At 44.9% G+C, this 14570-nt stretch overlaps 1 protein-coding gene across 3 annotated transcripts in view; it reads left to right on the top strand.

Moving 5' to 3' along the window:
* STAT6 (signal transducer and activator of transcription 6) overlaps window positions 1-14570 on the top strand; it is a 254858-nt gene that overhangs the window by 101160 nt on the left and 139128 nt on the right. For all 3 annotated transcript variants that reach the window (XM_069758539.1, XM_069758541.1, XM_069758542.1), the window contains exon 3: window positions 4130-4271. In XM_069758539.1, the coding sequence (XP_069614640.1) occupies window positions 4130-4271 (142 nt within the window). The remainder of the gene's footprint in view (window positions 1-4129; window positions 4272-14570) is intronic.

Raw genomic sequence — 14570 nt, 5'->3', positions numbered from 1 at the left:
GGTTCGTTTGCATGGTATTCCGGAGAACATTGTGTCCGACAGAGGTTCCCAGTTTGCTTCTAGGTTTTGGCGGGCCTTTTGTGCTAGGCTGGGCATTGATTTGTCTTTATCTTCAGCATTTCATCCTCAGACAAATGGCCAGACCGAGCGAACTGATCAGACTTTGGAGACTTATTTGAGATGCTTTGTGTCTGCTGATCAGGATGATTGGGTGGCTTTCTTACCATTGGCCGAGTTTGCCCTTAATAATCGGGCTAGTTCGGCTACCTTGGTTTCGCCTTTCATTGGAAATTTTGGTTTTCATCCTCGTTTTTCTTCTGGGCAGGTTGAGCCTTATGACTGTCCTGGTGTGGATTCTGTGGTGGACAGGTTGCAGCAGATTTGGGCTCATGTGGTGGACAATTTGGTGTTGTCTCAAGAGGAGGCTCAACGTTTTGCTAATCGTCGTCGGTGTGTTGGTTCCCGGCTTCGGGTTGGGGATCTGGTCTGGTTGTCTTCCTGTCATGTTCCTATGAAGGTTTCTTCTCCTAAGTTTAAACCTCGGTTTATTGGTCCTCATAGGATTTCTGAGATTATTAATCCGGTGTCTTTTCGACTGGCGCTTCCGGCCTCTTTTGCTATCCATAATGTCTTCCATAGATCTTTGTTGCGGAAATATGTGGAGCCCGTTGTTCCCTCTGTTGATCCTCTGGCCCCTGTGTTGGTTGATGGGGAGTTGGAATATGTTGTTGAGAAGATTTTGGATTGCCGTTTTTCGAGACGGAAGCTTCAGTACGTGGTCAAATGGAAGGGTTATGGCCAGGAGGATAATTCTTGGGTTTTTGCCTCTGATGTCCATGCTGCTGATTTGGTCCGTGCCTTTCATCTGGCTCATCCTGATCGTCCTGGGGGCCCTGGTGAGGGTTCGGTGACCCCTCCTCAAGGGGGGAGTACTGTTGTGAATTCTGCTCTTGGGCTCCCTCCAGTGGTTGTAGGTGGGAATGCAGTTGTCTCTGAGTCGCAGTCCTGGCCAGGTGTATCTGCTGATTGCAATGCTGACTGGGATATTTAGGTGTGCTGGATTCATTAGCCCTTGCCAGTTGTCAATGTTCCTTGTGAAGTGTTGGATCACTTTCTGGCTTCTCCTGCTTAGCTGCCAAATTCAGCAAAGATAAGTGTTTGGTTTTTTGTGTCTGTGGCACACTGCCGTGTGCTTGTTTTTGTTTGTATTCCTGCTCTGATTGTAGGATTCGCTGGAGTTGCAGATTTACGCTCCTACATCTTTAGTTAGATGTAGGAAGTTTTTGTATATTCTGCTGTGGATGTTTTTGAAGGGTTTTAATACTGACCGCACAGAACTCTGTCCTATCCTGTCCTATCTAGCTAGAGTGACCTCCTGTGCTAAATCCTGTTTTTCTGCCTGTGTATGTTTTTTCCTCTCCGACTCACCGCCAATATTTGTAGTGGGCTGTCTATCCTTTGGGGATCTTCTCTGAGGCAAGATAGTATTCCTATTTCCATCTTTAGGGGTATTTAGTCCTCCGGCTGTGACGAGGTGTCTAGGATTGTTAGGTACACTCCACGGCTACTTCTAGTTGCGGTGTTAAGTTCAGGATTGCGGTCAGTATAGTGACCACCTTCTCCAGTGAATGTTCTCATGCTGCTCCAAGGTCACCGGATCATAACAGATGTATAGCAGAAGGTACAAGAGCAAAAGACACTGCCGAGAACGAGCCGACGGTACTGGAACCCGCATGGCTACCCGAAGGTACAAGAGCCAATGGAACTACCGAAGACCAGCTGATGGTACTGGAACCCGGTTACTAAGCAGGAGGTACGCATGCCAGAAAGCACTACCAAGGACCACCTGACGTTGGTGGAACTTGGATACCGAGAAGGAGGCACCAAAGCCAAAGGCTCTGCCTGGAACCAGCTGACGGTACTGGAACCAGGATGGGTAGCAGAAGGTACTAGAGCTTAAGACACTGCCGAGAACCAGCTGACGGTACTGGAACCCGGATGGGTAGCCGAAGGTACCAGAGCCAATGGAACTACCGAGGACCAGCTGATGGTACTGGAACCCGGTTACTAAGCAGGAGGTACCCGTGCCAGAAAGCACTACCAAGGACCACCAGACGTTGGTGTAACTCGTATACCAAGAAGGAGGCACCTAAGCCAAAGGCTCTGCCTGGAACCAGCTAACGGTACTGGAACCAGGGAGACAAGATTGTCTTCCAAAGAACAGCTAATGGTGCTGGATCTCAGATAGGCAGCAGAAGGTCCACTTGAAAAAAAAATTGCTAGGCCGCGAACCGGCTGGAGTTACCGAAAACCCACAGTCCTAAACGGGGAGCTTGTCCTATTGGCACTACGGAACCAGCCTTGATTGCCAGTTCCCCCAGCCCACATAGGAAGCACCTAAACTGCTGGCACCATAGAGTTGGCTAACCCGACAGGACAACGTATTGGAGGCAAAGTGACCTTGACACTGCCCGGAAACAGCTGGCGTGCTGGAACCAGGCTGGGCAGGTGGGAGTACTGGTGCAAAAGACACTTCTGAGCAGCAACTGGCGGTGTTGGAGCCCAGGGATTACAGGAGAAACAGAGTGTAGGCTGAGGCCTAATTGGAGCAAGTTTAAAATCTGTAGTGGTGTCAATATGGTGGGAGCAGGAGAAATTGCCGCACACACAGCTGGTAAGCAGCTAATGTTACTGAACCCCAAAACACTGGAGCATGTGTTGACTGTGCAGACGGCACTTCCGAGCAGCAACTGGCGATGTTGGAGCCCAGGGATTACAGGAGAAACAGAGTGTAGGCTGAGGCCTAATTGGAGCAAGTTGAAAGGGAACCTGTAACCCCCCAGGCGTTTGTAATTAAAAGAGCCACCTTGTGCAGCACTAATGCTGCACAAGAAAAAGGTGGCTCTTTTAGTTATGCTTCTTGCACACGCTGAAGTAAACACTTATAAAATGCGCCCCCTCATACCGTGAAACCATCCCAGAGGCAGGATTTTCCTTCTTAATGAGACGCAGCACAGCCGTCATTCATACCCCCTTGGTGCCGGGCGCCGCCTCCTCATCATTGTTTGAATCTGTTCCGGAGCCTGCACTGTTATGTTATTCCTTGGGCATGCACAGTTAGCGCTGCCCGTGTTCTGACATCATTTGTTGTCAGGCTGACTGCGCCTGTGCGACCACGCTGCCCGAGATCCCACCCCGCAGTGTCTTCTGATTTATTCACACTTCGGGGCTGGGATTCATGGACATGCGCTGTGCATATCTTCGCCTCTCACTCATCTCCTTCTGCCTTCTTCAGACTGTGCAGCATCAGCTGATCCCTAAGCGCATGCCACGGCGATTACAGATTACATCTTACAGATGTGCCTTTTCTGGGGTAGCTGGGGCAGATGCTTTTATCCGGGGGGAAATAATCATGGTTCATCTCTAGGCTATTAATATCTGCCCTCAGTCACTGGCTTTCCCACTCTGGTGGAGAAAATTGTGCGGGAGCCAGTTTTTTCCGTAATTTAACCCTTTATTTTAACATCTATAGCTCCCAAATTTTACACACACACACTACTAACATTATTAGTGAGGAATATGTAAAAATATAACAGATATGAAATGGTTTACTGTGCAATGCATTGTTTTTGCGCCTCTCCCTCGTCCGTATTCCTCTCTAGCGTGACCCCGGCCTTAGCTAGTGTAGTTGGGGAAGAATAGGGAATTTTTAATTCAACTATATTAGAAAATAGTTTTGATTACGGCAATAAATAGATAGGGATTTAGGACAAAGATGACTTTGTACTTTGGACCTTTAAGGCATATGCCCCCTTACAGCTGAGCTTTATCCTCCCAGTGAATCCATACATCATTCAGTTGGGGCCCAAATCGTGTTTTAGGCACATAATAATGAGGTCTAAAACTAGATGCGACACTCTCCTCCAAAGTGGAGCACCAAAAATAGTAATTCTGTTCCATAGGTGTATTATTTGACTGTTAACACTTTAATTGGTTTCATTTACCTCTGAGATCATTTTATAAATATTTATTTATGTATTATGCTTCCTTATATAGCGCCATTAATTCAACAGCTTTTTACGTGTGATAAAGATCCTGTCATGCTGATGTATTCTATTTGTCCTTACAGGGAACACATGATGGGAGAAGATACTTTTTGCATTGAAATGGCAAGTTCTGCCTTAACAAAATTGGTGGAAAAACTTGAGACTGTGGCAAAGAGTTGTGGAAGTGATGGACATTTGTTTTTTCAATGGGCAGAAAAAATTAAGGTAAATTTTCATGAAAATGTTACAAAATTATTTCAGGGTAAGGATCACTATAAAATTAATACTGATTACTTATTACTAGTGTTCAGCGATACCTTCCGATATTTGAAAGTATCAGTATCGGATCAGTATCGGATGGTATCGGCCGATATCCGAAAATATCGGATATCGCCGATACCGATATCCGATACCAATGCAAGTCAATGGGACACAAATATCGGAATGTATTCTGTAATGGATCCCAGGGTCTGAAGGAGAGGAAACTCTCCTTCAGGCCCTGGGATCCATATTCATGTGTAAAATAAAGAATAAAAATAAAAAATATTGATTCCTAAAAATGACTGCGTGAAGGACCTTCAATGATGTCGCGGCTTGTGATTGGGCACGTGACCGCTCACAATCACATATTTCAAATCATAAAAGGGGTCAAATTCTGCAGCAGGATGGTTTTCCATCTCATACATCCATCTCTACAACAAAGTTCCCCCAGGCAAAAAAGATCAAGGTGCTCAAGGACTGGCCAGCCCAGTCACCAGACATGAACTTCATTGAGCATGTTTGGGGTAGGATGAAAGAGGAAGCTTGGAAGACAAAACCAAAGAATCTAGGTGAACTCTGGGAGGCATGTAAGACTGAATTCTTTGCTATTCCTGATGACTTAATTAATAAATTGTATGAATCATTGTTGAACCGCATGTATGCAGTCCTTCAAGCTCATGGAAGTCACAGAAAATATTAAATATGACTCTAATAGCACCAGAACTTCATTCACCAATGTTATGTAACATATATTTGTATTTTAATTTAATTATTTGTTTGAATATCACATTACTTTCTGTGGGCAACAAAAACTTTTGTCTTGTCAAAATCTGACCATTCTGTGTCCATTAAATGATCAATATTTCTGCATTGATGCCAATTTATTTTCTTATCCTAAACCACATTTCAGAGGGTTTCAGCTTTCAAAAGAATAATTTATACAACCAATGGATGATTTTAATGTCTGTTTATAAGCTTTTATTTACATAACAAGGATAAGCGACATAACTTCTGTCAGGGAGTGTATATATGCATGTATTACTTCTATATTCTAATTTTTGTGAGAAGCACTTGTATATGTAATCATATTGTACCATCAATATTAGCATTACTTTAGCAAGTGATGATGTAATTATTTATTTATTTTACTCACTTATATAATTCATTACAGAGCACGTTACAGACATTAACATTACTGTACCAATTATGGCTCACAATTTAATTTCCCTGTCAGTATGTCTTTGGAGTGTGGGCGGAAACCAGAGAAAACTCATCCAAACACGGGACATATCACACAAGCAATATATATATGAATATACAAAGTAGTAGCAAAAAAGTATGATTGTTTTATGGCATTAATAAAGAATAAGGCAAATCATTTTTTAGGTTCACACCTTTTGGGTGGCGTCTATAACATGTCATGATGCAAAAAGTCTCCCTTTGAGGATACGTTCACACAATGAGAATTTGGTGATTTTTTTATGTATCAGAATTTCTGCAGCATTTTTGCCCCATTTGGGTACATTAGGTTACTTCAGTTTTTTTCTCGTGTTTTAGCGTGCTTTCACACGTGTTTTTGATGATGTGATTTTTTTATCTCTTGTTGATATGTCATGCTGTCTTGTTTTTGATATTTCCTGGTATTTGGCTGTGGAAAAACTTTACTGATACAGTCATGTGTGGATTACATGCAGTTTAGCGAGTTTCTACATATTAAAAACGTATATGCACTTTTTAACTGCGGATTTTTCAAAATTAATACAAGTCTATTGGGAAACCTGCTGATGAAACGCATTGTACGTACTCACAAGAAATTGACATGTTGCGGTTTTTCAACACGAACCGCAGGTCAAGTGGGCATGAGATTTCTGTAATCCTTATCCACTTTAACCCCTCCATGGCCTTGGGATTTTCCGTTTTTCTTTGTTCTTTATTCGCTCCCCTCCTTCCCAGAGCCATAACTTTTTTATTTTTCCATCAATATGGCTATGTGAAAGCTTATTTTTTGCAAAACAAGTTGTACTTTTGAATGACATCATTGGTTTAAGCATGCCGTACTAGAAAATGGGAAAAAAATTCCAAGTGCGGTGAAATTGCAAAAAAAGTGCAATTCCACACTTGTTTTTTGTTTGGCTTTTTTACAAGGTTCACTAAATGCTAAAACTGACCTGCCATTATGATTCTCGATGTCATTACGAGTTCAAAGACACCAAATATGTCTAGGTTATCTTTCATCTAAGTGGTGAAAAAAAATTCAAAACTTTGCTAAAAAAAAATTGCGCCATTCTCCGATACCCGTAGCATCTCCATTTTTCGTGATCCAGGGTTGGTTGAGGGCTTATTTTTTGCAAGACAAGCTGGTGTTTTTAATGATACCATTTTGGTGCAGATACGTTCTTTTGATAGCCCGTTATTGCATTTTAATGCAATGTCGCGGAGACCAAAAAAACGTAATTCTGGCGTTTCAAATTTGTTTCTCGCTACGCTGTTGATCAGGTTAATCCTTTTTTTTATTGATAGATCGGGCGATTCTGAACGCGACGATACCAAATATGTGTAGGTTTGATTTTTTTTATTGATTTATTTTGAATGGGGCGAAAGGGGGGGTGATTTAAACTTTTATATTTTTTCACATTTTTTTTTACTTTTTCTTTTTACTTTTGCCATGCTTCAATAGCCTCCATGGGAGGCTAGAAGCTGGCACAACTCGATTGGCTCAGCAACATAGCAGCGATCATCAGATCGCTGCTATGTAGCTGAATTGCAGGTGTGCTATGAGCGCCGACCACAGAGTGGCGCTCACAGCTAGCCGGGATCAGTAACCATAGAGGTCTTAAGGACCTCTATGGTTACTATGCAGATGCATCGCTGACCCCCAATCATGTAACAAGGGTCGGCGATGCGCTCGTTTCCGGCCGAACGGCCGGAAGCGCCGGTTAAATGCCGCTGTCAGCGTTTGACAGCGGCATTTAACTAGTTAATAGCGGTGGGTGAATCGCTGTTGCGGGCACATGTCAGCTGTTTTGAACACTGCCAGAGCCCGCATCAAAGCGGGGGATCTGACCACAGACGTACTATCCCGTCCGAGGTCAGAAAGTGGTTAAAGGAACTGTAAAATGCTGTTTTTTTGGCTCATTATGGGAAATTAACCATGGCAAGATATTTCTCCAGTCTCCCTGTATCTTGGGCTTATGGACCCTTTCAATGCAACTTAAAGGGAATCTGTCACATCATTTCGCAGTTATATACTGCAGGGGCGGTCCCGGTTTGGTTTGAAACCGATGGTCGTCACAGGTCCGGGTCCGGCACCTCCCATGTTGTGAATTCTGTGGCAGAGCTCCCTCAGGTGGTCACAAGTGGTACTTTGGCTGATTCTCTCTGTGAGCTTCTGTTGGTGGAGGGAAGTGGTACTGCTGCTTCTGAGTTTCCTCCCTCAGGTGATCTGGTGAGGTCGTTAGGTGCTTCTCTACTTAACTCCACCTAATGCTTTGATCCTGGCTTCCTGTCAATGTTCCAGTGTTGGACTTGCTTTTCCCTGGATCATTCCTGTGGCCTGCTGCTCTGCATAGCTAAGTTCTTCTTTGCTATTTGTTTGCTATTTTTTCTGCCCAGCTTGTCTAATTTGTTGCTGGAAGCTCTGGGACGCAGAGGGTGTACCTCCGTGCCGTTAGTTCGGTACGGAGGGTCTTTTTGCCCCCTTTGCGTGGTTTTCTTTAGGGTTTTGTGTAGACCGCAAAGTTACCTTTTCTATCCTCGATCTGTTAAGAAAGTCGGGCCTCACTTTGCTGAATCTATTTCATCTCTACGTTTGTCTTTTCATCTTAACTCACAGTCATTATATGTGGGGGGCTGCCTTTTCCTTTGGGGTATTTCTCTGAGGGAAGGTAGGCTTATTTTCTATCTTCAGGCTAGTTAGTTTCTCAGGCTGTGCCGAGTTGCATAGGCAGAGTTAGGCGCAATCCACGGCTGCCTCTAGTGTTGTTTGGAGAGGATTAGGGATTGCGGTCTGCAGAGTTCCCACGTCTCAGAGCTCGTTCTATGATTTTGGGTTATTGTCAGATCACTGTATGTGCTCTGACCGCTATGTCCATTTTAGTACTGAATTGCCTTTCATAACAGTACAGGAAGCCAAAAGTACTAATGATTCTCAATAGAGGGAAAAAAAGAAGTTCTGAGACCATGTTTTTTCTTTGCACTGTGTTTTGCCTTTTTTTTTCCCCTAGACATTTGGGTGGTTCAGTACACAGGTGTAGCGATGGACATTAGAAGTCTGTCTTCATTTGTGGATCAGCTCTCGGCAAGAGTACAAAAGATTCAAGACACTATTGATCAGAAAGCGATGTTGGAACCAAGAATTCCTATTCCTGATTTGTTTTTTGGAGATAAAACTAAGTTTCTGAGTTTCAAAAATAATTGTAAATTATTTCTGGCCTTGAAACCTCGCTCCTCTGGTGATCCAGTTCAACAGGTTTTGATTGTTATTTCTTTTTTGCGCGGCGACTCTCAGGACTGGGCATTTTCTCTTGCGCCAGGAGATCCTGCATTGAGTAATATCGATGCGTTTTTCCTGGCGCTCGGATTGCTGTACGATGAACCTAATTCAGTGGATCAGGCAGAGAAAAATTTGCTGGCTCTTTGTCAGGGTCAGGATGAGATAGAGGTATATTGTCAGAAATTTAGAAAGTGGTCCGTGCTCACTCAATGGAATGAATCTGCGCTGGCAGCTATGTTCAGAAAGGGTCTCTCTGAAGCCCTTAAGGATGTCTTGGTGGGATTTCCTATGCTTGCTGGTTTGAATGAGTCTATGTCTTTGGCCATTCAGATCGGTCGACGCTTGCGTGAGCGTAAATCTGTGCACCATTTGGCGGTATTACCTGAGCTTAAACCTGAGCCTATGCAGTGCGATAGGACTTTGACCAGAGTTAAACGGCAAGAACACAGACGTCTGAATGGGCTGTGTTTCTACTGTGGTGATTCCACTCATGCTATCTCTGATTGTCCTAAGCGCACTAAGCGGTTCGCTAGGTCTGCCACCATTGGTACGGTACAGTCAAAATTTCTTCTGTCCGTTACCTTGATCTGCTCTTTGTCATCGTATTCTGTCATGGCATTTGTGGATTCAGGCGCTGCCCTGAATTTGATGGACTTGGAGTATGCTAAGCATTGTGGGTTTCTCTTAGAGCCCTTGCAGTGTCCTATTCCATTGAGAGGAATTGATGCCACGCCTTTGGCCAAGAATAAGCCTCAATACTGGACCCAGCTGACCATGTGCATGGCTCCTGCACATCAGGAGGTTATTCGCTTTCTGGTGTTGCATAATCTGCATGATGTGGTCGTGTTGGGGTTGCCATGGCTACAAGCCCATAATCCAGTATTAGATTGGAAATCCATGTCGGTGTCCAGCTGGGGTTGTCAGGGGGTAGATGGTGATGTTCCATTTCTGTCAATTTCGTCATCCACCCCTTCTGAGGTTCCAGAGTTCTTGTCTGATTACCGGGATGTATTTGATGAGCCCAAGTCCGATGCCCTACCTCCGCATAGGGATTGTGATTGTGCTATCAATTTGATTCCTGGTAGTAAATTCCCAAAAGGTCGACTGTTTAATTTATCCGTGCCTGAGCACGCCGCTATGCGCAGTTATGTGAAGGAATCCCTGGAGAAGGGGCATATTCGCCCGTCATCGTCACCATTAGGAGCAGGGTTCTTTTTTGTAGCCAAGAAGGATGGTTCGCTGAGACCTTGTATAGATTACCGCCTTCTAAATAAGATCACGGTTAAATTTCAGTACCCCTTGCCATTGTTATCTGATTTGTTTGCTCGGATTAAGGGGGCTAGTTGGTTCACCAAGATAGATCTTCGTGGTGCGTATAATCTGGTGCGAATCAGGCGAGGAGATGAATGGAAAACTGCATTTAATACGCCCGAGGGTCATTTTGAGTATCTAGTGATGCCATTCGGACTTGCCAATGCTCCATCAGTGTTTCAGTCCTTTATGCATGACATCTTCCGAGAGTACCTGGATAAATTCCTGATTGTGTACTTGGATGACATTTTGATCTTCTTGGATGATTGGGAGTCTCATGTGAAGCAGGTCAGAACAGTTTTTCAGGTCCTGCGTGCTAATTCTTTGTTTGTGAAGGGATCAAAGTGTCTCTTTGGTGTGCAGAAGGTTTCATTTTTGGGGTTCATCTTTTCCCCTTCTACTATCGAGATGGATCCTGTTAAGGTCCAAGCCATCCATGATTGGACTCAGCCGACATCTCTGAAAAGTCTGCAAAAGTTCCTGGGCTTTGCTAATTTTTATCGTCGCTTCATCTGCAATTTTTCTAGTATTGCCAAACCATTGACCGATTTGACCAAGAAGGGTGCTGATTTGGTTAATTGGTCTTCTGCTGCTGTGGAAGCTTTTCAAGACTTGAAGCGTCGTTTTTCTTCTGCCCCTGTGTTGTGTCAACCAGATGTTTCTCTTCCGTTCCAGGTCGAGGTTGATGCTTCTGAGATTGGAGCAGGGGCTGTTTTGTCGCAGAGAGGTTCTGATTGCTCAGTGATGAAACCATGCGCTTTTTTTTCCAGGAAGTTTTCGCCTGCTGAGCGAAATTATGATGTGGGCAACCGAGAGTTGCTGGCCATGAAGTGGGCATTCGAGGAGTGGCGTCATTGGCTTGAAGGAGCTAAGCATCGCGTGGTGGTATTGACTGATCATAAGAACTTGACTTATCTTGAGTCTGCTAAGCGGTTGAATCCTAGACAGGCTCGTTGGTCGCTGTTTTTTGCCCGTTTTGACTTTGTGATTTCGTACCTTCCGGGCTCTAAAAATGTGAAGGCGGATGCTCTGTCTAGGAGTTTTGTGCCCGACTCTCCGGGTTTGTCTGAGCCGGCGGGTATCCTCAAGGAAGGAGTAATTGTGTCTGCCATCTCCCCTGATTTGCGGCGGGTGCTGCAAAAATTTCAGGCTAATAAACCTGATCGTTGTCCAGCGGAGAGACTGTTTGTCCCTGATAGGTGGACCAATAAAGTTATCTCTGAGGTTCATTGTTCGGTGTTGGCTGGTCATCCTGGAATCTTTGGTACCAGAGAGTTGGTGGCTAGATCCTTTTGGTGGCCGTCTCTGTCGCGGGATGTGCGTGTTTTTGTGCAGTCCTGTGGGATTTGTGCTCGGGCTAAGCCCTGCTGTTCTCGTGCCAGTGGGTTGCTTTTGCCCTTGCCGGTCCCGAAGAGGCCTTGGACACATATCTCTATGGATTTTATTTCTGATCTTCCCGTTTCTCAAAAGATGTCAGTCATTTGGGTGGTCTGTGATCGCTTTTCTAAGATGGTCCATCTGGTACCCTTGTCTAAATTGCCTTCCTCCTCTGATTTGGTGCCATTGTTCTTCCAGCATGTGGTTCGTTTACATGGCATTCCAGAGAATATCGTTTCTGACAGAGGTTCCCAGTTTGTTTCAAGGTTTTGGCGAGCCTTTTGTGGTAGGATGGGCATTGACTTGTCTTTTTCCTCGGCTTTCCATCCTCAGACTAATGGCCAGACCGAACGAACCAATCAGACCTTGGAAACATATCTGAGATGCTTTGTTTCTGCGGATCAGGATGACTGGGTGTCCTTTTTGCCTTTGGCTGAGTTCGCCCTTAATAATCGGGCCAGCTCGGCTACCTTGGTTTCGCCATTTTTCTGCAATTTTGGGTTCCATCCTCGTTTCTCTTCAGGACAGGTTGAGTCTTCGGATTGTCCTGGTGTGGATACTGTGGTGGACAGGTTGCAGCAGATTTGGACTCATGTAGTGGACAATTTGACCTTGTCCCAGGAGAAGGCTCAACGTTTCGCTAATCGCAGACGCCGTGTGGGTCCCCGACTTCGTGTTGGGGATCTGGTTTGGTTATCTTCTCGTCATATTCCTATGAAGGTTTCCTCTCCTTAGTTTAAACCTTGTTTCATTGGTCCGTATAGGATTTCTGAGGTTCTTAATCCTGTGTCTTTTCGTCTGACCCTTCCAGATTCTTTTTCCATACATAACGTATTCCATAGGTCATTGTTGCGGAGATACGTGGCACCTATGGTTCCATCTGTTGATCCTCCTGCCCCGGTTTTGGTGGAGGGGGAATTGGGGTATATTGTGGAGAAGATTTTGGATTCTCGTGTTTCTAGACGGAAACTCCAGTATCTGGTTAAATGGAAGGGTTATGCTCAGGAAGATAATTCCTGGGTTTTTGCCTCTGATGTCCATGCTCTCGATCTTGTTCGTGCCTTTCATGTGGCTCATCCTGGTCGGCCTGGGGGCTCTGGTGAGGGTTCGGTGACCCCTCCTCAAGGGGGGGGTACTGTTGTGAATTCTGTGGCAGAGCTCCCTCCTGTGGTCACAAGTGGTACTTCGGCTGATTCTCTCTGTGAGCATCTGTTGGTGGAGGGAAGTGGTACTGCTGCTTCTGAGTTTCCTCCCTCAGGTGATCTGGTGAGGTCGTTAGGTGCTTCTCTACTTAACTCCACCTAATGCTTTGATCCTGGCTTCCTGTCAATGTTCCAGTGTTGGACTTGCTTTTCCCTGGATCATTCCTGTGGCCTGCTGCTCTGCATAGCTAAGTTCTTCTTTGCTATTTGTTTGCTATTTTTTCTGCCCTGCTTGTCTAATTTGTTGCTGGAAGCTCTGGGACGCAGAGGGTGTACCTCCGTGCCGTTAGTTCGGTACGGAGGGTCTTTTTGCCCCCTTTGCGTAGTTTTCTTTAGGGTTTTGTGTAGACCGCAAAGTTACCTTTTCTATCCTCGATCTGTTAAGAAAGTCGGGCCTCACTTTGCTGAATCTATTTCATCTCTACGTTTGTCTTTTCATCTTAACTCACAGTCATTATATGTGGGGGGCTGCCTTTTCCTTTGGGGTATTTCTCTGAGGCAAGGTAGGCTTATTTTCTATCTTGAGGCTAGTTAGTTTCTCAGGCTGTGCCGAGTTGCATAGGCAGAGTTAGGCGCAATCCACGGCTGCCTCTAGTGTTGTTTGGAGAGGATTAGGGATTGCGGTCTTCTGAGTTCCCACGTCTCAGAGCTCGTTCTATGATTTTGGGTTATTGTCAGATCACTGTATGTGCTCTGACCGCTATGTCCATTTTAGTACTGAATTGCCTTTCATAACACTCCCAGCTTCAAGCGATGACGTCCTCTTCCTTGCTTCCTGCCGTGGCTCCTGCACAGGCGTACTTTATCTGCCCTGTTGAGGGCAGCATAAAGTACTGCAGTGCGCAGGCATCGGGCCTCTCTGACCTTTCCCGGCTCCTGCGAACTGCAGTACTTTGCTCTGCCCTCAAAAGGGCAGAGAATTATGCCTGCGCAGGTGCCGCGGCAGGAAGCAAGGAAGAGAATGTCATCGCATGAAGATGGGAGGTGCCGGACCCAGACCTGTGATGCCCATCGGACCCGGACCGCACCGGACCACACCCATGGGTGAGTATAATCTAACTTGTTGCTGTAGATAAGCAGAATGCTGTAGAGCCCCTAATGGCGGTGGCTGCAGTTTATAGTGGCAAAATGAGGTGACAGATTCCTTTTAATTTTGGGTATAAGTCCATTACATTGAGTTACAAAGTACTGAGATGCTCCTGACATCTTCAACTTCAGGGAGTCGGTCATAACCAAATTTAATTTAAACAACTTGTTCAGTCCCATAGGGGATATAGATTATATAAAACTAACTCCTGTTATATACATTTAATTTCTTTAGTTTTTCTGAAAACAGTTTTATTAATATGCAAATTAGGTAACTTTGGTACACCCCTGAAGGGGTGAAGGTCACATGGCACTGTTATTCTTGATTGAAAGCATTTAGAAAAAAAATAAGTTGTAAGAACAAAAATATGCCTGACAGGATTAAGAGCATTACAGCTTGAAACGCGTAGGCCAGTGTCCTTTTATCTCCCCACCCTCCTCCCCTCCCGTATCTACCTCCCCTTCTCCCTCTTTTCTGTTTGGTATGTTTTTGTTCGTATAATTTTATTTTTTTCTAATTAAAAGTCATGTTTTAACTCTACATAATTAAGTGGATCCTGGAACCCCCTTGTTTTTCCTCTGCTTGTTGCCCAGCTGCCGGTCTGAAGTCCGCGCACCGCATTCTCTTGATGAAGTCCTCAATTTTGCTGCACCTAGTGATCTGAATAATCCCTCTACCCTTCCCCCTTTATTTCATTCTTGAGATTGGATGTGTTCTTATATCACTCTCCTCTTTGCATCCTTTACCCTGTGTGCAGCGAGCGGAGCGGGCATTGCATACAGGAGAGAGATATG

This window comes from Ranitomeya imitator, chromosome 3 (assembly GCF_032444005.1).
Source record: "Ranitomeya imitator isolate aRanImi1 chromosome 3, aRanImi1.pri, whole genome shotgun sequence".
In the NCBI taxonomy this organism is placed as follows: Eukaryota; Metazoa; Chordata; class Amphibia; order Anura; family Dendrobatidae; genus Ranitomeya; species Ranitomeya imitator.
This window is presented reverse-complemented; position numbering and strand designations above follow the sequence as displayed.